This window comes from Stigmatopora nigra, chromosome 6 (genome assembly GCF_051989575.1).
Source record: "Stigmatopora nigra isolate UIUO_SnigA chromosome 6, RoL_Snig_1.1, whole genome shotgun sequence".
NCBI lineage: Eukaryota > Metazoa > Chordata > Actinopteri > Syngnathiformes > Syngnathidae > Stigmatopora > Stigmatopora nigra.
In genome coordinates this window covers 8,633,012-8,654,186 of record NC_135513.1, presented here as the reverse complement: position 1 = coordinate 8,654,186, position 21,175 = coordinate 8,633,012, and the positions used below count along the sequence as shown (strand labels likewise).

The 21,175-nt window shown below is 39.5% G+C and overlaps 3 protein-coding genes across 5 annotated transcripts; 2 read left to right on the top strand and 1 right to left on the bottom strand.

The window, feature by feature from the left end:
• The first annotated feature begins 43 nt into the window (after positions 1-43).
• rasal3 (RAS protein activator like 3) lies at positions 44-9,628 on the top strand. 3 transcript variants are annotated; one of them, XM_077718428.1, is made up of 20 exons: positions 44-127; positions 237-810; positions 1,542-1,664; positions 1,757-1,835; positions 2,594-2,649; positions 2,721-2,806; positions 3,133-3,262; positions 3,390-3,488; positions 3,559-4,230; positions 4,470-4,614; positions 4,692-4,836; positions 4,917-5,153; positions 5,259-5,460; positions 6,516-6,607; positions 6,683-6,784; positions 7,259-7,418; positions 7,628-7,735; positions 7,817-8,007; positions 8,523-8,607; positions 8,758-9,628. In XM_077718428.1, exons 1-20 carry the CDS (start codon positions 72-74, stop codon positions 8,836-8,838), a joined length of 3,423 nt encoding a protein of 1,140 aa, XP_077574554.1. In that variant the 5' UTR covers positions 44-71; the 3' UTR covers positions 8,839-9,628. The 3 variants fall into 3 exon arrangements, with proteins under 3 accessions (XP_077574554.1, XP_077574553.1, XP_077574555.1); XM_077718427.1 differs by having other exon boundaries at positions 6,683-6,796; XM_077718429.1 differs by lacking the exons at positions 44-127; positions 237-810; positions 1,542-1,664; positions 1,757-1,835 and adding an exon at positions 2,013-2,248 and having other exon boundaries at positions 6,683-6,796.
• Positions 9,629-9,938: 310 nt separating this feature from the next.
• dgke (diacylglycerol kinase, epsilon) lies at positions 9,939-17,085 on the bottom strand. The gene is made up of 11 exons (XM_077719467.1): positions 16,435-17,085; positions 15,818-15,977; positions 15,085-15,204; positions 14,480-14,623; positions 14,199-14,356; positions 13,707-13,755; positions 13,372-13,485; positions 13,167-13,238; positions 12,313-12,440; positions 12,114-12,225; positions 9,939-11,956 (listed from the first exon to the last, which is right to left on the bottom strand). The coding sequence occupies exons 1-11, from the start codon at positions 16,878-16,880 to the stop codon at positions 11,726-11,728; spliced, it is 1,734 nt and encodes a 577-aa protein (XP_077575593.1). The 5' UTR covers positions 16,881-17,085; the 3' UTR covers positions 9,939-11,725.
• On the top strand, positions 16,651-21,103 carry c6h17orf67 (chromosome 6 C17orf67 homolog). The gene is made up of 4 exons (XM_077719468.1): positions 16,651-17,835; positions 19,222-19,322; positions 19,708-19,838; positions 20,784-21,103. The coding sequence occupies exons 1-3, from the start codon at positions 17,652-17,654 to the stop codon at positions 19,822-19,824; spliced, it is 402 nt and encodes a 133-aa protein (XP_077575594.1). The 5' UTR covers positions 16,651-17,651; the 3' UTR covers positions 19,825-19,838; positions 20,784-21,103.
• Positions 21,104-21,175: the final 72 nt, after the last annotated feature.

The window sequence follows — 21,175 nt, the reverse complement described above, 5'->3', positions numbered from 1 at the left end:
TTAAAAAAAACACAGGCAGGCCTTCAGGTCGGTTACTTGTAATGTTGCCTCAAAACAGGAAATGATGAAAGATGCACAGAAAAAAAAGTTGCTTCATCTCACTCATTGTACATGAGCCAAGCTTAAGGTAAGTCAGATTGGGAAATTTGTGGCTGTACATTAAATATGCCTCGCTTTGTTGTTATTGTTATTTTATCATATTGATTTTGGATGCAAAATACTCATGTCAATTACAGCTTCATAATTAGAATGGGCATTGAAGAAAAGGAAATGGAGTCTCCATCTCACCCTCCTCCACAAGAACAAGGATCACCAAATAAGAAAAATCCTCCTGTTGATCATCTTCTTGACGGACAAGCAGCTGAGACCACTGACCCTATTAGTACTTACTCATGGCAAAGTACTTCGATGGGTTCACTTCATGACGTAGCTAAAAATGGAGCTGCCTCGACACCGCTGACGACTGAACCAATTCCAAAGGGGAATAAATGGAGCAAAATTCAATTGTGGCGCAAGACCCACAGCGAGGAAGACAAAACATCTAAGATGAACTCACCAGGAAAGAATCCCTTTAGGAGGGCGCTGTCCTTGCCTCCTGCATCTCTTTTCGCCAGTCTGACACAGTCCTCCTCCTCTGTTAGTGCAGTACAAGGAGAACCGTCATCTCCCACTGCCATGGACAGCACTTGGGAGTCTGAACAAGGACGGGGAGGGGCTCGTTTCAAAAAGTACTGGAGGTCTATGTCTCAAAAACTCAAAAGGCCCAGACTATACAGTCGGAATAGCACCCCTACATTGCTATCAGGTGAGGTGTAGGAGTGTGTGCATTATTTTAAATTATGAGAAATGAGATGTTATGAATTGAGGCAGGTGACATGAGTCTTGGCGCAATGACTCGTCCTTTGTGATTACTATTCAGTTCATCATTATAATGAAATAAGTTCAACATAAAGATATCAAGACCTAACCATGTTTGCCTTGTACACGTTAAAGAATTGTGAAAACAGTTAAGGCCAAAATTACTGGCAGCAAAGTCAATAGTTTGTGATTGATTAATAAATGATACAAAACAGTAGTGAGTCAAGAAAATAAAACATTTCTCATAAGGTATCTCCAATACACAGAAAACAGATTGAAGTCAAATCACATAGATTCTCAATGCATTTTAGATCAATTTAAAATAGATATAGATGCATTTCTGTGCTTGAAATCTCATAAAGATTTGAATGAAAATCCACACTGGGGAAAACTAAGAGGATGGCCTTAGCTCTGTGTGTTTTGTAAAGACAGATAGCATCGCTTTCCACTTTTCAAATGGGAGTGGCAACATGAGATGGGAGATATGTACAAAGCACAAATACAAATCAAACATAGGCCAGGATATGCATGTAATTAAACTCTGTTTTCTGCGAGTTTAGAAAAGGCGGATGTTCAGCACGTGCCTCCTAATTAACATTAAGGACGGGTTTTGAGTTGTATTGGATTATTTCAATTAACTTTATGTGTGCTCATCTGCTGATTGTGTTTGTTCTAAAGGTGAGAATGAAGCTGTGTCCACAGAATCGGAGAAAAACTATTGGGCCCAACCACAGGAGCTTCCCTTATGGAACATTAACAATTGTGTTCTTCAAGATGGACAGATTCTCATCTGCCCCGAGGAAGATGTAATAACCAGACATCAATGCAACTGTTTTCAGTTGAAATAACAAGTGCTTAAATCAATCTTTTAAGGTTTTGCTTTTGTCTGTTTCTGCAGCCAACAATGTGGACTCGAACCCATGTCAACAGCTGCGTGTACAACATCAGCATGCAGAATCTTATAGACATCGATGCTGGTCAATAAGCTAATTATTCTATACCTGAAAAATAGGAACTCTTGTTTCTGATTCACTTTCTGAAAAAAAAAATGCCACAGATAGCCACAGAGGAAATAGCAGAATGTTTATGCAAGTATGAATGTCAAATTGCTTCCTTGGTGTGTGTGTGTGTGTGTGTGTTTGGAGTGGAAGATAGCATCAATGGCTACTCAAACAGGAGGGCATGTGTAGTCCAATTCTCTTTCGAGAAGATCAGAGGCTGAACAGAACTAGGATTGATTTTTGATAGTTGCTGTGTTGACTTATTGTATGAAAGTTGGACCCCTGAAGAGAAGAGGAAATGTTACATGGATGAATATCAATCAAACAAGACTTTTTTTTTTACTAAATGATGCGATTCAAACGATGGATTGTTTGTGGTGGGGCGTTGGGTGAGTGGCAAAAATGAGCAAATTTTACCTTAGTTTTAAATATTGCTAATCCTGAAAAGTACTGATTTAAATTTAGAATACATACACATTTTATTTCTGTCATTTAATGTGATTGGCTGGCAACCAATTCAAAGTGTTTTTAGTACATCTGGTATTTATTTATTTTTTCTTAATGTTGACCTTCCTCTGATGGAAATGCAGCACAATCAACAAAAAAAGTGATAATTTGGGAGTCAAAATTGAAATGTGAAATAACTTTCAAGAAAGTAGTTATTTAAAAGAAAAGTTATTAATCATGGAATAAGATGCAATCAGCTTTTTTTTATTTGAATATGTTGTTTACAGAATGTAGTCCTGACCAAATTGGCCCTCGACCAAAGAAAGAAGACGGAGGTGTGAGGGTGAGTGTTGTACATGTTAAACGTAACAATCTTTCAAATGAACTTTTAATGATCTTCCAATTCACCTGAAGGCATTGATTAAGCGACGCCTGGAGAACAAAGCTAAAAGAAGTAGCAACACACAACTGAATCACATGGGAATAAACAAAGGAAGCAGGTACGGTAAATGCAAATTTTTGGGAATCCTTTGTCAAAGCATGGCTGCTTAGCTATTACCCAATTCCCTTGTGTTGTGGAATTATGTGCATTCTTTAATCTTTTGGACCCCCTTTTCTCCTCGCACTCACACACACACACACTTGAATAAATACTTAATGAGTGCCAACCTGAATTTAAGCTGGATTGTATTATTTTTATTTTAGCTACTATTCTTCTCAACACAATCAGATACCTCACTTTCCCCTGATAATTTACTTAGTTGTGGTATAGAAAGCCTCTTCATCTCCATTATGACACAATTTTGCTCAACTCCATCTATTGTAGACACTATGGATCGAAAGAGTCTGTATCAATTCCAGTGAGTCCAGTTGGAAGTGTAGATCTAAGTGCAGATGCCAGTACCGTGGTCAGGCCAGTCCACAGTTCAATTTTGGGGGAAAAGTACTGTTTTGAGGTACTGCATATTTTTTCATTGAATATTGGCTTTTTAATGATACTTGTAAATGTCCATCCTGTGTCTTAAAGTAGTATCATCAACTTTGATTTTAACTTTAATGTATTGTATTGCTCCTATTCTGCAGGTCATAAACTCTGAGAACACGCACTGTTTTGGTTGTTCCTCAGCTGCAGAGCGAGATCGTTGGATTGAAGACCTTAGAAGAGCAGCCCAACCCAATAAGGTCACCAAAGTATCCAATTGGAGGTATTGGTCCCTCCAAAATGTCTCTCACTGTATGCATCTGTCCATAGGATAACATTGAGCGCACAGAGAACTCCCTAAATCTGTGGGTTATGGAAGCAAAGGATCTGTCACCCAAACGCCATTATTACTGCGAGGTCCACTTGGATGGGACTCTGTTTGCCCGTACCACAACCCGCCCTGCTAGAAAGGCGTCCAGTCGCTCCAGTCCCGCTGGAGACAGCTCGAATAGCTCTTCGGGAAACCTGGGTGGCACCACAGGTGTTTCTGGGGGGTGTCAGATATTCTGGGGAGAGTTATTTGAGCTTGACAATCTTCCAGGCATCTCCCAAATCACCTTGCATATATTCCGCCAAGAAGACCCCAAGAAAAAGCGCCATTCTCGAGATGAGTACAGTATGCATCCATTGGGTAGTGTGAATATTCCATTAGCTGATATCCAAGGAAGGGCCTATCAGGAAAAGTGGTATCTCGTCATTCCTTACAAGATCTTTGGAATTGGGATCAACAAAGATCTGGGGCCACAGGCTTCTCTTCGCATCAAGGCCCGTTTTCGGAAACTGCAGGTTCTACCTATGGAAAAATACAAAGAGTTTGCAGAGTACACGACTGTGGATTATGTAGAAATGTGCAGAAGCTTGGAGCCTCTTTTAAATGTGAAAGAAAAGGAGGAGCTGGCTGGGGCTCTTGTGCATGTGCTGCAGAGTGTTGGCAAGGCAAAGGTAAAAAAAGTGGATATAATGTATTCTTTTGGCGCACAGAAAAAAACTAAATTCTCTCTTATAATTGTACGTTCCAATTAACACGATACAATACATCAGTACTAAATAGAACTAACATGAATGTAATGGTTATCTGCATAAAAGTTGATTTCAAGTGTGATGTTGTCATCTCTAAAAAGTTTAATAAAGACAAATCACCAATGTTTAAATTTCAACTGATATGTTATATGATGTTCCAGGAGTTTCTGGTTGATTTGGGCGCCTCTGAAGTTGAACGCCATGGAGAGAAGGAGGCACTTATTTTCAGAGAGAACACACTTGCCACTAAGGCCATTGATGAATATATGAAGTTGGTGGGACAGAAATACCTCATCGACACACTAGGTAAAATATCTTAATTCAAACTGAGTTCCCTTGAGCAGAAATACTTTTGCTGTATAGTAATTGAACTTTCTTTTCAGGAAACTTCATTATTCGACTTTATGGAATGAGGGACAACTGTGAAGTTGATCCCCGTAAATGTAATGTCTCTGAACTATTAAACAATCAGAGGCACTTGAAGGAAGTGTGTGACGAGGTGGTGCAGAAAATTATTGACCTCCATGGGTAAGATAATGAATTTCAGGAAGAAAAAAACGACAACAATATTGATAAGTAACATACTAAAAGAGTTTCAATATCATCAGACAATTTCCTGAAGAATTGAACAAGATTTTCTCAAGTTGGACAGAGCTGTGCAAAGACAAAGGAAGACCAGAGATTGGTCAACGTCTCATCTCCGCTTCCCTCTTCCTTCGCTTTTTGTGTCCCGCTGTCCTCAGTCCATCACTTTTTGGTTTGACACAACCATATCCAGAGCAAAATACCTTGCGCACACTCACCTTAACTGCCAAAGTCATCCAAAACTTGGCAAACTTCACTCTGTGAGCCCTTTCATTTTTACCAACAGTCAAATTATGCATAACTTTTAAACAGCCCAGAGAATTTAACATCCACTTTTATTTGACCCCTATATTGTTTTTCTGCAGGTTTGGTGAGAAAGAGGAGTACATGCTCTTCATGAATGATTTTTTAAAGCAGCATTGGGATAGAATGAGAGGATTTCTCCAAACAGTCTCAAATCCATGCAGTGAGGTCCAAATGAGCTCGTTTGATGGCTATGTGGATCTACCTCTGCGATTGGCAGTGTTGCATAGCCTGTTGGTTGATATCATTTATCAACGGGATCAGGTAAGAGCCAAAAGAGAGAAATGTGATAATAAGTCAAGTAGTACGAGAAACATTCATGCAACATTCATTCATTCATTTCCCTCACAAGGGTCGTTGAAGGGGTTGCTGGTGCCTATCCCAGCTAACTGCAGGCACCCTGAATTGGTGGCCAGCCAATCGCAGTGCAGATTCTGGCTACACTGGATGGAAATACATTTTGATGATTACATTACATTACAGAATCTATAATCGTGAGAAACATTAGTGTTTCTGACCATTTTTTGGCGGAGGTGTATAATGATAAATTAAAAAAAATCATGATTAAAGGAAATTTCATAAATTAATATAAAACTATGTGAACAAACAAAAGAAAGGTTTGTTGTACTTTGTCTTTCACAATATCTCCTGCCAAGAGAGTGTATATAATGTGTGATCTGGCTGGGTGTGGTGACCTTAAATGCGTTTCTGTGACTTCCTCCTGACCAATGTGTTATAAACAGCCTTTATTCATAACCAGGATCACCTTTGATAACAATTGTTAAGGCCTATGAGAAAGAGAATATGTTCAATTTTTCATCTTTGGTGTGAGATGACATTCTTTTTTTTACAGCCGCGGAAAGATCTAATCTATCAGTTTCATTGTCATTGGAAAAGATAAATGAACTGAATATTTTGTTGCAATTCTGAATACATATTTTTTTCTTCCAAATGTATTCTTAAATTACATATTACGTAAATTACGATCGTAACAAAGTACCCAAAAGGATTCTCTTCTTTAAACGTGGTGAGATTTGTTTGTATTTAATTATTTTATTTACTACTGACAACCAAGTATGTCACGTCCACGATGAACATTCACAAGGTCGAACACAAGTAAGCATGGCAAGGTACACAAAAAGATTTATACTGCAGTGTCACATATATATTTTTTTCTTCTTTATTGTGCATTACTTGACCTATACCCAGGTGTGACTTATAGTCCGAAAAATATAGTACTTTTTTTGACTGTTTCTCTGAAATTGCATGTTTAGTGTTGGCTTTCCATGCATTTGACATAAAACATTTCCATTCAATAGGAGACAATAGAGAGATTGCATCCTCTACCTTTGATTCTGAACCAGATCACAGAGTCACTGGGCCCTGAGATAAATAAGATCCCAATTTCCAAGTATGTTTTCTCTATAATCCATCATTTGTTGTTATCATACTTTTGTAAAAGTGCCAGTTGTGTTTTTTCTCAAAGCCCAAGAATACAGACCAAGCCAAACTATGTTCCTCCAAAAGATTTGGTCAAATTCAGCCCTCATCAATCATCCCTTCAACAGCTGCCTCAGCCTGTCAAAAGGTCAAGAGATGGGTATGTGGGTTATTGTTAACATTCATTCATTTTGCGTAAGGCTCATCCCCACAATGGTTACGGGGAGTGCGAAGGGCCAATCCCAGTTTACTTTGGGCACTAGGCGGGGCACAACTTCAATTGGTGGTCACCCAATTGCCGGACACAAGGAGACAGACAAGCAGACACACTCACACACATATCTAGGGGAAATTTAAAGTCATCAAAAAGCCTACCCTGCATATTTTTGGGATGTGGGAGGTAATGGGAGTACCCAGAGAAAACTCTTGCAAGTCCAGGGAGAACATGTAAACTTCCCACAGGAATATCTGGACCTGGGATCTCACAACCGTGTGGCTTAGGCGCTAACCACTCGCACACGAGATACACATTTCTAAGGAAGGATAGATGGATTTGACCATTTCTGTTAATACACTTCAAATTGATGAAGATATTTTTGACTTGAGTGTATTTATTTTGCAGAGACAACAAAGCTCAGAGAAGGAATCCAGTCATTAGGACCCAAAGTGCCCCACACAGACGTCCTGAAAAACGACTGAAGAGGCAGGCAAGTTCTGAAGCTCTCCCCACAGGCAACCAAGATTTCGAAACACAAGAGCCCCTAATCTCATCACCAAAAACTGTGAGTGTAATTATGTGTGAGCGTGTGTGTATGTTGACTGACTGATAATGTGACTATATTAATGAGTGTTAGTGCATCAGCCTCACTGTTCTGGAGTCAAGGATTCGATCTGTGCCTGTAGTTAGCTGGGATAGGCTCCAGAACCCCCTTCAACTCTTGTGAGGATAAGCGGTTCAGAAATTGAATTAATTAATTCAACTGTCTATCAGAGCGAGGCAATCAAACCATGTGCACCAGTTCCCTGGATTAAAGATACACAAAACAGGCAATCCAGAGAGATGAAGTCAGAGCAGAGGGAGTTCAGTGTACTGAATCGGGTATGCCATACTTTTTTCACAAAGCTTTTATACACTGTCCTCGATTTATGGATTCACAGGCATTAAAATGTGTATCTGTAGCATGCCCAGGAATTATCTGAGGTTCGCCAGGGGGTCGACCAGGTGATGGAGCGTGAGCTGGAAATGGCAAAACGACTGGAAGACTTCATAAACCAAACTCTGGACCAGAATGCAATACATCAGGCTGAAATGAATGAGCTCCGGAATCTGCTGGCTGTACGAGAGGAGCAACTTGCTAGCGCCACCTTCAGGTAGAAATCAACTCTTTCATTTGGTCAGGTATTGCTTGAGTTTAGCCATCATTGCAATGAATATACTCAATGGAAATACAATTACACATTCATTCATTTATTTTCTGAACCGCTACCCATGACAAAGCTCGCGGGGGTTCTGGAGCCAGTTACCTGCAGGCACAAGGCGGTGGACACCCTGAATTAGTGGCCAGCCAACGGTGCAAGGAGACAGACAACCATTGACGCCCATACTCATACTTAGGGGCAATTTCAGGTGTCCAACCAGACGACCCTGCATGTTTTTTGGAATGTGGGAGAAAACCGGAGTACCCGGTGAAAACCCACGCAAGTCAGGGAGAACATGCAAACTCCACACAGCGAGGAACGACCTGGGATCTAACCCATGACCCCAGAACTGTGAGGCCGATGTGCTAACTACATATCCACTGGGCCGTCTTACAAATAGACATTTATGGCAAAATTAAGTTGATACTGTTGTATTCATATGCCTCTACTGTCTTGGTTTTGGACAGGTTGGGAGTGATTGAGGAAGAAAGAGAGGATGATATGCGCAAGATCAATGTTGCAATTGCCGCAACTGAGCGAATGAACATATTGGTAAGTTGCCCCAATACAAATAAACATACGGTATGTAAATTAAAAGTTATTTTTTTTTGTCCTTAAAAATTCTCATTTTGGAATAGTATGAAAAAAATAGAAATAAAGTGATAAGTTAATGAATGAATATTTTTCTCTATGTACTTTCAGGAGGAACAGTTTGCTAGCTTGATGAAGGATATTCATCAACTCACTAAAATGGGCAACAATGAGCAAGCTGATGAAAAGTAACAAACTGTCAGTAAATGATCATTTATTTCTAAAGGCTTGCCACAATTTTGTATAGGTGGCGTTCATCAAAAATAAGTACAACTCCCCAAGCTTTTATCCATTTCCCAATGTAATCAACTTGACTAAAATTGTCTTTTCTCAATATGATTGACATAAAACATAAATTGGGGTCAAAAATAAGATGTGTGCTCATATTGACAAGTGGTTACCAAACAAACCAGTGTACACTTCGTTGTGGCGTCAAATGCTTCTCTTCTTGTTTATTAACTTGAAGGACCCTAGTTACAATGGACGTCTCAACTCTCAAGGGAAGGTTGGGAAATAAAATTTGAGACGTCAAATAGTCAAAACAAATGAAGGTCATGTGCAGCCGAAGGATCTCCTCCTCCACATTCCAGCAGTCCAAGTGGATTCGGCTTCCCTTTTATTTAATTAAGGAGCAAAGCATTTACTTTGTTGCGAGCAGGTAATTTAGATGTAAGTAAGCGAAGCACTTGCTTCATTGCAAGCAAATATATAACCGTAACACACAGTAATTTAGCCAAAGTATTAGACACAGTATTTGTGATACATTATAAATCTATTCTGCTGCAAACTACAACCTACAAGATCGAGCCTATATATAATCAAATCAGTCAATTTAGCAATGTCAATTGTGGGCATTAACTTGAAATTATGGCAGAATGTGTCAACTATGTTGTTGTATATTGCTGTTTATTATGTAACCTTCAGAATGTGGTCATTGCTTTGTGATGTTTTAACAACAATAAATATCAATTATTTTGCCTGTGATGTGATTCAGGATGGACTTTTCAAGAAAAATCATTAAGTAAGGTCGGACAACTCCAAAGCAAGAAAGAGATAACTAACTGTTAAAGCTTGCATTCATGTAACATGAGCAGTCTTAGGAGACCAAACAGTCTGGTTATCAGACTTTCAAGAAAAAAAAGGCAAGAAAAATTGATGGAGTTGCCTTAGAAAACAATTGCCTGAAACTATCACTGCTCTATTACTTTTTCTCCTAGCCTTTAATAAGTGACAGGAACTGGGTTTAGTCCGGACACTTTATATCCCATTTATCAACAGATGACTCAGGCAAGTGAGAACAATCAAACTTTAATATGAAAATATTCATGGGAAAATAAATCCATAAATAGTATCACTTTTTACATTCAACTGAGTCGACCTCTAAAACATTCTAAGTAACAAAGTCACAAAACTTTGACAATTCCAATCCCACACTGTATTGTAACTTTAAGAGCATTTCTCTTCAGCACACGCAAAAAAATGGCTTTAAAAATCATTAAGGTATCGATCTGTAGGTTCAACGATAGTTGACAAAATGAAGACATTAAAAATACATAATATAATAATATATAGAAAGCAAAAATGTGAACATATTCTAAATGCAAGCATTTATGCTGTCAGCAAATAAGTAATAATTTAGGAAATTCTAACTAAACAGCAAAACCACATTCATACGGTCACTTCACAAAAAAGGTCTTTAACCGTGTTAGCACACGTGATTCATTGTTGCAAGCATTTTTTTGTAATCATAATTTTATCATTGAAACTACATCTTGATAGTGACCCACTTATAACTTAACATGTCCACACTTTAAGTGGCATGCACATTGTTGCTAGCATGGCCAACATCTTGGGTAACTAACGGTCATGAGAACCATTCAGATAGTATAACCCAATTTTCCTACTGAAATACAATCAATATAATAGAACAAAAACAATACTAGTAACAAGGATGGCCAAGTCTAGTAGGCATTTTTGACCAGTTCAGCAATATACGAATGAATAAAATAAAATCTATCGGTATCCAAGGATATATACTTTCCAGATTTAAGCAGATATTTCTGGAACTACACCCCAACATAAACCAATGTGAATCTAGTGAATAAACTCCACAAAACATAAACAAACATCATTGTGAAAGCTAAAACAATGTAAATTCCCAGTGTGATCTGACGAAGTTTACCATCAGTGATTAATGTGCAATAGAGGCCCTACCATAAGAGAGAAAAAGCAAAGAGTCCATAATAGCAAAATAATTTGAGCAACTTCTTAAAACATCTTCAACAACAGGCAAGTGGCATATAAAAGCTTTAGCAATTTGCTACAGCACTCAGTGATTGTTTTTCAGCACTCCCAAAAAAAATGGTCAAAGTAACCAACACATTTTACATTCTAAATATTTGACAACACGACTTCTACAAAATGCAAACACTTGATAAGACCATCTTCATCAAACGAGTCGGATTTGTCGAATGATGTCCTTTTTGCACTGATAAAAATGACCATTCTCTTTGTGGTAAATAAAATCATTTCATTGGCAGAAGGCATACCAGTTTTCAATATATGCAGAGCTAAAATGGCCACTATTATATAAATCAAACATTCTATCAGCAGTGTATGCCGCAAGTGAAAGTGCAGTTATTAATAGCAATCAATTTTTTTAAAGTGTACTGTGTATCAGCAATAAAAAGAAAAACTGTAACACTAACTATTCATTCATTTTCTGAACCGCTTTATCCTCACAAGGGTCATGGGGGTGCTGGAGCCTATCCCAGCTGACTTTGCACACATGGCGGGAGACACCCAGGATTGTTGGCCAGCCTATCATAGGGCACGAGAAGACAAAAAAACATTGACACCCACACTCCTACCTAGGGGTAATTAAGAGTGTCCAACCAGTCTATTATGCATATTTTTGGAATGTGGGGGAACATTTTGAAATTTGACTATTTAGAAGAAAGAAAAAAAAACTTGTTTTTTCTCACTACTAGTAAATGGGGAAAAACAAACAAATGAGACACTGGTGTGATATGATTACAGAGTGTTTTTCTAAAAATTATCTAGGGTGATCAATGCTGAGTCAAGCTCGTGCAGATGCCGCCCCCGGGGGCCTTGGGGAGTCCTGAGGAGTGGGGCTCTCAGTCTCCGAGGCGGTAGATTCGCCGTCCTCATCATCGTCGTCGTCCGTCTGTTCTGAGCTGTGATACATCATAAGAGCTTGGGTCTTATGAGTAATGGTGACTGTGCATGGGCCCTGTGCCCACGGCTCGCCATCCACTTGCATTGGCATCGTGGAGCTCTTCAGAATCAACTGTAGAGGAAGGCGCTTCCCAGTTAACGCCAAACCAAGTGCAAAGTTGTCTCAAAAAACTTCCCGTCCTCTCTTTTTAAATTATGCGAAATAATAATAATAATAATACAATTTCAGTCATCATCAAAGCCATCATGAGAAAAAAAAATATCTTTACCCTGACAGTGTGGGCCTGTCCCAGCCGTACCGGGTTGGCCAGTTTGACCTGGATCTGTGCACAGTGGAAGGAGCCAAAGACACCCACCACCTCAAGCAGACCGTCGTCCAACCTGACACACACACAGACGGAAAAACCTAAACCCTTTTTTGCCAGGAGGGACTAAACAGTGCGTTAAGAGAGTTGATTCTTGTCTTACCGTGTGGGGGGGAAAGGTTCATCTCCCATTCCTTCCCAGATTCTGCAGCCACCCCCCCAGTATCCAATGTTACAGACAATGATGCCCTCCAGGCTGGGCAATTCAACCCTCTCTCCATCGAGCTCCAGCTGTAGGCCGAAACAAAATGTAGTTTTTAAACGGTGTGCGTGTTGTTTCTATATTATCAATTTTCTTTGGTTTTATAGTTGTCCATACATATATATACATACATATGTATTTTTCTTATTCATGACGGGTTTGCTCTGGCTTAAAGAGTTTAGAGACATCTAGCGCCATGTAGCAATGTGAATGTGTAATGCAAAATACATCGTCGTATAATCGGGCCGGTGCTTGAACGTTTGGTTCCCGGTCTTTTGGTCCCTTTTGGTCGCCGGTCTTTTGGTCGCTGGTCAAATTGTGACAGAGAGTTTACTGTTGAAGCTATCTCTCAAAATTATAATCATGAGAGAGAGAGTTTAATATCTAAGTACTGTTTAATAACTAAGTACATTTGACCGGCGACCAAAAGACCGGCGACCAAAAGACCGGCGACCAAATGTCCGGTGACCAAACGTCCAGTGACCAAACATCCTGTGTCCATTTTGTTTGATAGTTTATATAATGCCCTTGCATACTTTTTATTATATCTATCAAAATACTGTGTTTTTGTTAACTCTTTGCTTGTAATGAAAAAAAACTGACAGTATTAGTCAATGTTGCGTTTGGCAGAAATCTTTGCTTTACTAACTCTACAACTACTGATTACTAACTAATCTATGATATATATTCACAGGTGCATACTGGAGGATAAAAAAAGACAAAATTGCAGTAAACAAGGCAAAAATCTGCTGTACCTCAATCCTCTTATCCAGATCCTTACATTCTTGCACTAAACAGTCCTTGGTGCCATATAAAAAATACACAGCCTGGAGAAAAAATGACAGAAATGCATGACAGTGTTGGTCAAGTCATGAAAATAGTTTCAAATGAAAAACAGGGTTGTCGTTTTTTTTTCTCCTCTTTTTATGCAGGGTGGAATTTAAATAAAGCTGCTCTGACCTTGTTGATAATCCGACTAGAGAAAAAAGAAGGCGTTTTCTCACGATGAGTGTGGAAGTTGAGAGCCATCAGGGCATCAGGACCCACAGAGAAGTAGTTATTCATGGACAGAACCTGAAGGGATGAGACTGTTTGTTACTTGTTTACAGTTGAAAAATAAACTTTTGTCATATATATTAAACCAATAGAAATCAAATTCATATGATTGGTCATCCATCACACCTGAAATATTTAAAAAAATGTATCTTTTGTGGGCAAGCTGGGTAACTGGGTGACTTTTGGTGGTCTAAAAAAAGCGATTCGTCTTAATAATACTATATAGATTTCACACTTACCTTTGGTTTTCGAATAGAGAGGCCTTTGGAAGACACCTGCACTTTCCATCTAAAAAAAATAATGACATTTATCACAAATATATATCACATAGCAACAACAGATATGCCACTTTAGGTAATGATTACTACCATGGCTGCAGTAGATTAGTTTTTTTAGAAGTAGGATTACCGAGGATTATTGTGCTATTCCTGAAACTGAATCAACCTTGCTATGTTATTGTATAAAGCTGTGGTTTAGATCAACATTATCACTTGGCACATTCCAACTCAGAGACCCAAACATTTGCTTTAGGCATAATGTCTCTGAAATATTGATTTTACATCAAATATTTAATAGCAATGATCTGTGTATCAGAAAAATCATAGTTTTAGCTTTTCCATATTTTTAGGAACTAGATTCTGCAATGCTAAAATGACTATTTTGTGCCCTAGGCCATCAAAAAAATGGTAAGAATTGACATGGCATAAACAGCTGTGATCTTTAGACCCCACCTGTCCATTTTGACCACCCCTGCATCCAGGATGTTGCGAAGAACCTGTTCAACCGGGATTTCACCAGCATAACCAGCACCCCAGCCCAAAGTGTTTGAAAGGTCATTTCCTGTCCCAAGAGGGAGGATGGTCACCTTTGGGATAAACTGGTCTTGACCCTGACCAAGAGATGTACAGATATTTAGGCAAAACATGACCAAACCGGAACACTTACGAAATGGCGCGTTCCATCATAGCGTCGGCAAATTTGCTAATTCCAATGACACAACATGCTCACTCACCTTGAGTTTCATACTATCGATGGCATCTAGAACCCATCCCACAGTGCCATCACCTCCACACACCAGCACCTTAACACAACCAGGTGGTAATAAAGTGCACAGTTGAAGAGCCTTGGATGGTGCAAGCTTTGAGAGGTCAAAAACCTGTGAAATGAATGAAAAAGCATTTCAACATAGCTATAAATACCTCCCTTCTCTTCATTATATTTAAGTTTTAATTGATTAATTTGTCTTTTTTTAAAGAATCCATTTATTATGACACCTTTCATCAAAACACGAGATTCTGATTCATGATTGGATCATGGAAAAACAAAGGAAGAAATTATTCCAGTTTCATATTACAATCATACATAACCAACTGCCATCTAACTATAGTTATCGCAAATACACAGTAAACTCAAATGACGATAATTTGGGTGCCCAGAGGCCAGAGCAGTAGTCCTCGACAAAATTTATTTAATTTATTATTCCATTAAATCAATCAGAAAGCTGTGTTTTCAGCTGTTAGGAGACAAAGGTAGATTATTGGAGTAGAAATATATAGATAGCTTTTCATTCTTCTTTACATTTTACGGATAAAAGGTGTTCAGATCTTGCTGTCTGACCTGCACAGGGTTGAGGAGGGTGCGAAATTCTCCCAGCAAAGCTTCGCCCATGTTGTTTCCACTCCGTGTGTTGGCTAACACCAACACTGGAGTCCATCCTTCTCCACAGTCCAGCGCAAGCTACGAGCAAAACAAGCAAGAGACAGCAGTGCAGCTAAAATAAAAATGTCCAATGCCATTACAATTCAAATTTCCCAGTGTGATGTAAAAGGAGTGTATAATTTAGGTTTGACATCTATGCCATTCGTCGATGGTGTGAAACATCCAAACAAATGCTTATTCATGAAATATTGCGTTTTTTTGACAAAGCTTGTATTAACTATGAAATATAATTTCTTAGGTAGCCATGGATAAAATATCAAACCTGAATCTGAACCTGAAGCATTGAACAGGCAAGTAATTGACTTATTTACTTTTATAAACTCTGTTTATTCTGTGACACATTCTGCTTCATTATTTTTCTCTGAGCTAACTTTTCTAAAAGAATTCCTCCCAGCTATCATGCTAATAAATGCAGATTAAGTGTTTTCCCAGAGAGAGTAGTGATCCAATCTCGGCATATTTTATTAACAAAACAAATATTTAAAGGAAATCCAACCTTCCTATTCAAGAGGATAAATTGAAAAAGCAAGCCCCGGGTGTTTATTACCCAAATTATTCGGAAAGCCTAATAAAGTTTACCCCAAAAAATTGGAATGAGCCCCATGTGAGAACAATGAATACATAAACCCACCTTTTTATACTCATCAGGGTGTCTCTGGCCGAGCTTGTTGACTTGGTGCAGATAGTGAGGCGGGATGATTAGGTTATGGAACTCGCCTAAATCACAATGGGGTGCGTCCACCAGGTTGTCTATGCACTCGTCATGCACTGTGGTCTGACACCACATACATCTAGAAGTAAAAAAAGAACAGAAATGTGTCAACATCAAAGTGTTTGACTATACCAGATCTTAAGTTTACTACCACAAAGCTTCTACCATTTGTAATATTTTTTGAGTAACTGCTATAAAACATCCTCACAAGGGTCGAACGGCAACCATTCACGCTCACACTCATACCTAGGGCCAATTTAGAGCGTTGGACCAGGCTACCATAGATGTTGTTGGGAGGAAACTGGAGTACCCAGAGAAAACCCACACACAAGCCCGGGGAGAACATGCAAATTCCACACAGTATAGACCAACCTGGGATGGAATCCTCGACCCAGGAACTGTGAAATGGCGAATTGAGGAATAAAAGCATAAAACAAATGAAACCTAAAAGTCCCACAAAAATCCATTGAACCACCACACTTTTAGAGCCAATTCTATTGGAGTACCCCAGATCTGAATCCCGATCCAAGACATACCTGAGATCACAGAGCTTTGGCTGCGTCCCACACTGCTGCTTGCAGACTACACAGTAGCTAGCCAGGGGCACATTGCCCCTGGCCCAGCGGTGGGCGACCACCCCGTCCGGTCTTGAAGGGGCCATAATCTCCTTGCAAGAGAGCTCCAGATCTGCACGGCGCAGGCATTGCTCGTCAGCACACACGCCGCAGCCATCACAGAAGGCCCCGTGCATGATGTGCTGGGAACAGACGCAGCAATAAGTGGGCTTATTGAACAAGTCTGTATAGTGCCAGCTATGTCTGCTCTGGCGGAAGAACTGCTTCATGTGCGTTTTCCTCTTGGAGCGTTGGATGCTACACCACAGGGTGATGAGGACCGGGATCATAACGGACACGAAGGTCCAGAAGAGTAGCGACCACTCCTCCCTCCGCACGATGTTGATGTTCTCCTCCGCGGCGGACATGGCGATTGGAGATCAGCGACGCCCAAATACGAGAGAACCGGTTGTTTTCACTAAACAACAACCAGGCCGAATCAAAACAATACGCGTCTTCCTGGTGTTGATCATTTCGATGCGCAGACACGTGAGGCTGGAACAGTGAAGGGTCTCCAAGCGAACATTTTCACGGGTACATTTCGCGGAAGTAGCCGTGACGTATGATCTACGAGATCTACGTCATTGGCACAAAGACTATTGAGCTTGCAAGATAGTGCCTGGACCCTGACGACACAACTATGGAAATCCGTGAAATCCTTCCCTGCCTCATCTAATCTCATTTTATGAACTGCTTTATCCTCATTAGGGTCGCGGGGGTCACCAGACCAGGGTTGGGGGACATCCTGAATCAGTGTCCAGCCCAGGGCACAAGGATACAAAGGAAAACCATGCACACTTACACCCAATTTAGTCCAATTAGCCTATAATGCATGTTTTTTTAGAATGTGTGAGAAAATCGGAGTACCACGAGGAAACCCACAAAGGCCCGAGGAGAACATGCAAACTCCATACAACTGAACCGACCGTACATGTTTAAGGAGCAATGGTTTCTTCCCCACACTGCCACCTAGTGGATCAGAAACAACAATGAATTAACACAATGGCCTCTTGCTGTTTACTACTCTCATCAATCAATGTCCTTGAAGATATTAGAATGGGCTACTGTTTATAAATATGATTCAAGTTAATATTTTTTTTCAAATAGCAGAGTACTGCTTTATTTTTTGAGTCAGTAATATGATCGCTGGTTATGCTTTGTGGGTGGAACTGCAGAGGAGGAGCTGGATATTTTTCTCCTTCACTAGTTTTGGAATTCAAGTTCAGACCTCAGAGAAGAAAATATTGGAGATTGAAAAGGTCTTGACGATGAAGAAACTGGGGGTGTTCCTGCTATTTTTGGTCACTTTGACCATCTACACAGGTAGGGAACCACTAAAAATGATGACTTTGAAGGCTGGCCTATTGGTGATAATTAATTAAGTAAAGGTTTCTGTGCAATGATATGATTGAAACTTTTTAAATTATAAATCCATCTGATCGGGGTTCAACACGTGCAACTTCTCAGTAGTTTTCCAGCTACTTTATTTAAACCCAGAAAGTCCCACTGAGGTATTTATTGATCATTTGCATAGCACTACAATCCGTGCATAATTAATTGTTATTTCTAGCATAATCTGTGTTTGTCCTTCTTCTGAAAAGCAAATATTCTTCTTCACAGGTTGTTAGTGTTTTTGCCACGTTGCCGTGAGAGTAGCAGCCACAAATCTGACCGTGTGTTGACACAGAGTCGCGTTCATTTTCACAGCAGCTGAGAGAAAACGAATGTGTCCACCCGGATGGTGTTGCACAGGCCCTGACTCCCAAGAGAGCCAGGAGAATGAATGGCCACTTTGTTACCATTCAGCAAATAGCCAACTTTCAAATAGAGGCCATGTTAAAGAGTGTGTGTGTGTGTGTGTGTGTGTGTGTGTGTGTGTGTGTGTGTGTGTGTGTGTGTGTGTGTGTGTGTGTGTGTGTGTGTGTGTGTGTGTGTGTGTGTGTGTGTGTGTGTGTGTGTGTGTGTGTGTGTGTGTGTGTGTGTGTGTGTGTGTGTGTGTGTGTGTGTGTGTGTGTGTGTGTGTGTGTGTGTGTGTGTGTGCTGAGAGGGGTGGGCATGGGGGAAAGGAGTGTCAGTGATGTGTTATCTTAGCTAGAAACAGAATGGCTCCCCCGAGAACGATGCTGAGGAGACTTCCAAATCACCTTGTAGAAAGCACTAGTACGAACATTTTTCTTCATGGCTGTGAATACACAAGCTAGTTTTTCAGGAGAGGAGGATTAACATAAAACAACACACCTAACACACTCAACATGAAGGAGGATTAACATAAAACAACACACCTAACACACTCAACATGAATGCACAAACAGATGACTAGTCTGGAAATAAATTAACTCATTGGTTGCCAATGAGTTAGAATTACTCTGAAAATGAACTGTTGTTCAACAACCATGTTGAACTTGTTATACTTTACCACTTAAAAGAATGAAACTGAGCAAACTAATCCATTTTTTAATGAAATATCTATAATTCGGACTCATGATCGTTGCTAACCCTTCAGTCAAAATGGATTCAACATCTGTTATTATCACTGCCACTCAACCATAATCAAGTAATGGCAGCATTCCCTGTTAAAAATGGAATTGATGTTTATTATTGTGGTAATGGCAGTGAAATGTAATATTTTTCTGTGTGTAAGGTAAGTAGAGGCTTAAGCATAGTAAAAAAAATGGTGTACATTCTTTCCAACTGTGTATTTCTTTTAAGATGCCAACCCCATCATTAAAGAAAGCCTTGCTAAGCAGTTGCTGCGTAGCAAAAGACAGGAGAGGCCCAGGACACCAGGCCACCCTGATGAGCCAATGAGGGTGAGCAAGGGCACACGTACTTTGGTTTTGTGAACATAAGCACATTTTGTCCAATTTTTGTCCCTAATATCCTTCAGATAGTGCAAAAGTGCCTTATTAATTTACCCACTGCCAGGTACACTATTCAAAAATGTTCGGGTAGTTAGAAAAAGAAAAAAATATAATGTGATAGTGATTGAATTACATTTAATGTGAGTGTCAAGAATACTTAAGAACAGAGAAGTTAATTTATCATGTTTTACTTTATTAGTTTACACTTAATGGTACTGTTATAACAAAACCTGCCTGTTCAGTTTGCTTATGTCGCACATCTCTCTTGTTCTTAGCTTTTTCTTGACTTTGCCTTTCACCACTTTATATTTGTTGGACCTTCTCTCCACATCAGGAGCATTTGCTTCACATGCAGGCTCTGGATCAGCGAGCACAGGAGACCAACATGGAGCACTGGCTGAACCCTCATTGCTACCCACGTTGTGATCGGAACTATGGCTACCCTGTCTGATGATATGCACCAAGGTCACTACCTTATTTGTATCGTAACCCAAATAATTTGAACACATGCAAATAGAAAAAATACACAACAATAATATCAATACATTTAGCTCAAATGGTGACAAGTGGCTTGCACGGCCCTATAGTTCTAAAAACAAGGGTTTGATCCCAGGTTCAGACGCCCCTATGGGAATTTTGCATGTTCTCCTTGCGTGGGTTTTCTTCGGGTGCTGTAGTTTCCTCCTACATAATGATAATATTAATAATCAGATATAGGCTTTGTTATCATCATTGACTCGTTAAAAGCCTAATTGTCATCATACCCAGCTGCGTATGATGACAATTACATTTCAAAAAACATGCATGGTAGGCCGGTTTAACACTTCAATTTGCCCTTAGGTTTGAGCGCTTGGGTGCCCGTACTTGACTGGGTTGGGCTCCAGCACCCCCGTGACCCTTGTGAGGATAAACGGTACGGAAAAAAATGTGACAAAACGAACGTTTATATAATAATGTTGAAGACAACTCCCTATTAGTTTCCCTTAATAAAAATAATAATAATACAATAATAATTCCCTTTCTGTTTTGAATCATGAATTTCTTCCTGTACATATGTCGTTTTCAAAATAAAATGACCAAACTTTAAAACCACTATATTTTATATCAGAGACAGCTGAATAATTGTGTTCATTAGTATCCAAGTGGAAAATATACTCCAAGAAAAACATAAATGGGTAAAACCAGGATTGTGGGATGTGGCCTACGCACACACTAATGATTTATGACAAGGTCATCGTGTTTTTTTACTCGTAATTGGAAACTTGCTTAAAAGTAAATGCAAATAATTTGTCTAAAAATCAGTGAGAGATAATGCCTCGCCCAGGAGTGTAATAAAATGTTCAATTTCTGACTGGACCATTGGATTCATTGTTTTAGTGTTTTAATGTTTACATTTTCTTCTCTCCACAGAAAAGAGCGACGTCAACATAATTCAACCAGAGAGAAACGGAAAGTCCTCCTAAAAAACTAAAAAAAAAAATAAAAAAAAGATCAGTAAATGAAGCGAAAATATATTGAAGATAGCGTTTATCCATCCAATAATGCATGTTCAATTGTTGGAATAGTATAAATTGTATTGTATATCGTAGCCTGGTAGAATGTGTGTGTGTGTGTGTGTGTGTGTGTGTGTGTGTGTGTGTGTGTGTGTGTGTGTGTGTGTGTGTGTGTGTGTGTGTGTGTGTGTGAAAGTGCGGATATGAGCAAATAAAAACAATCACGATTTAATCATTGCTGGCGAAATGAGTATCATTTCAGTCGGTTTTGTTTGAATTTTTCTGCCCGTGTGGACATTAATGGCAATT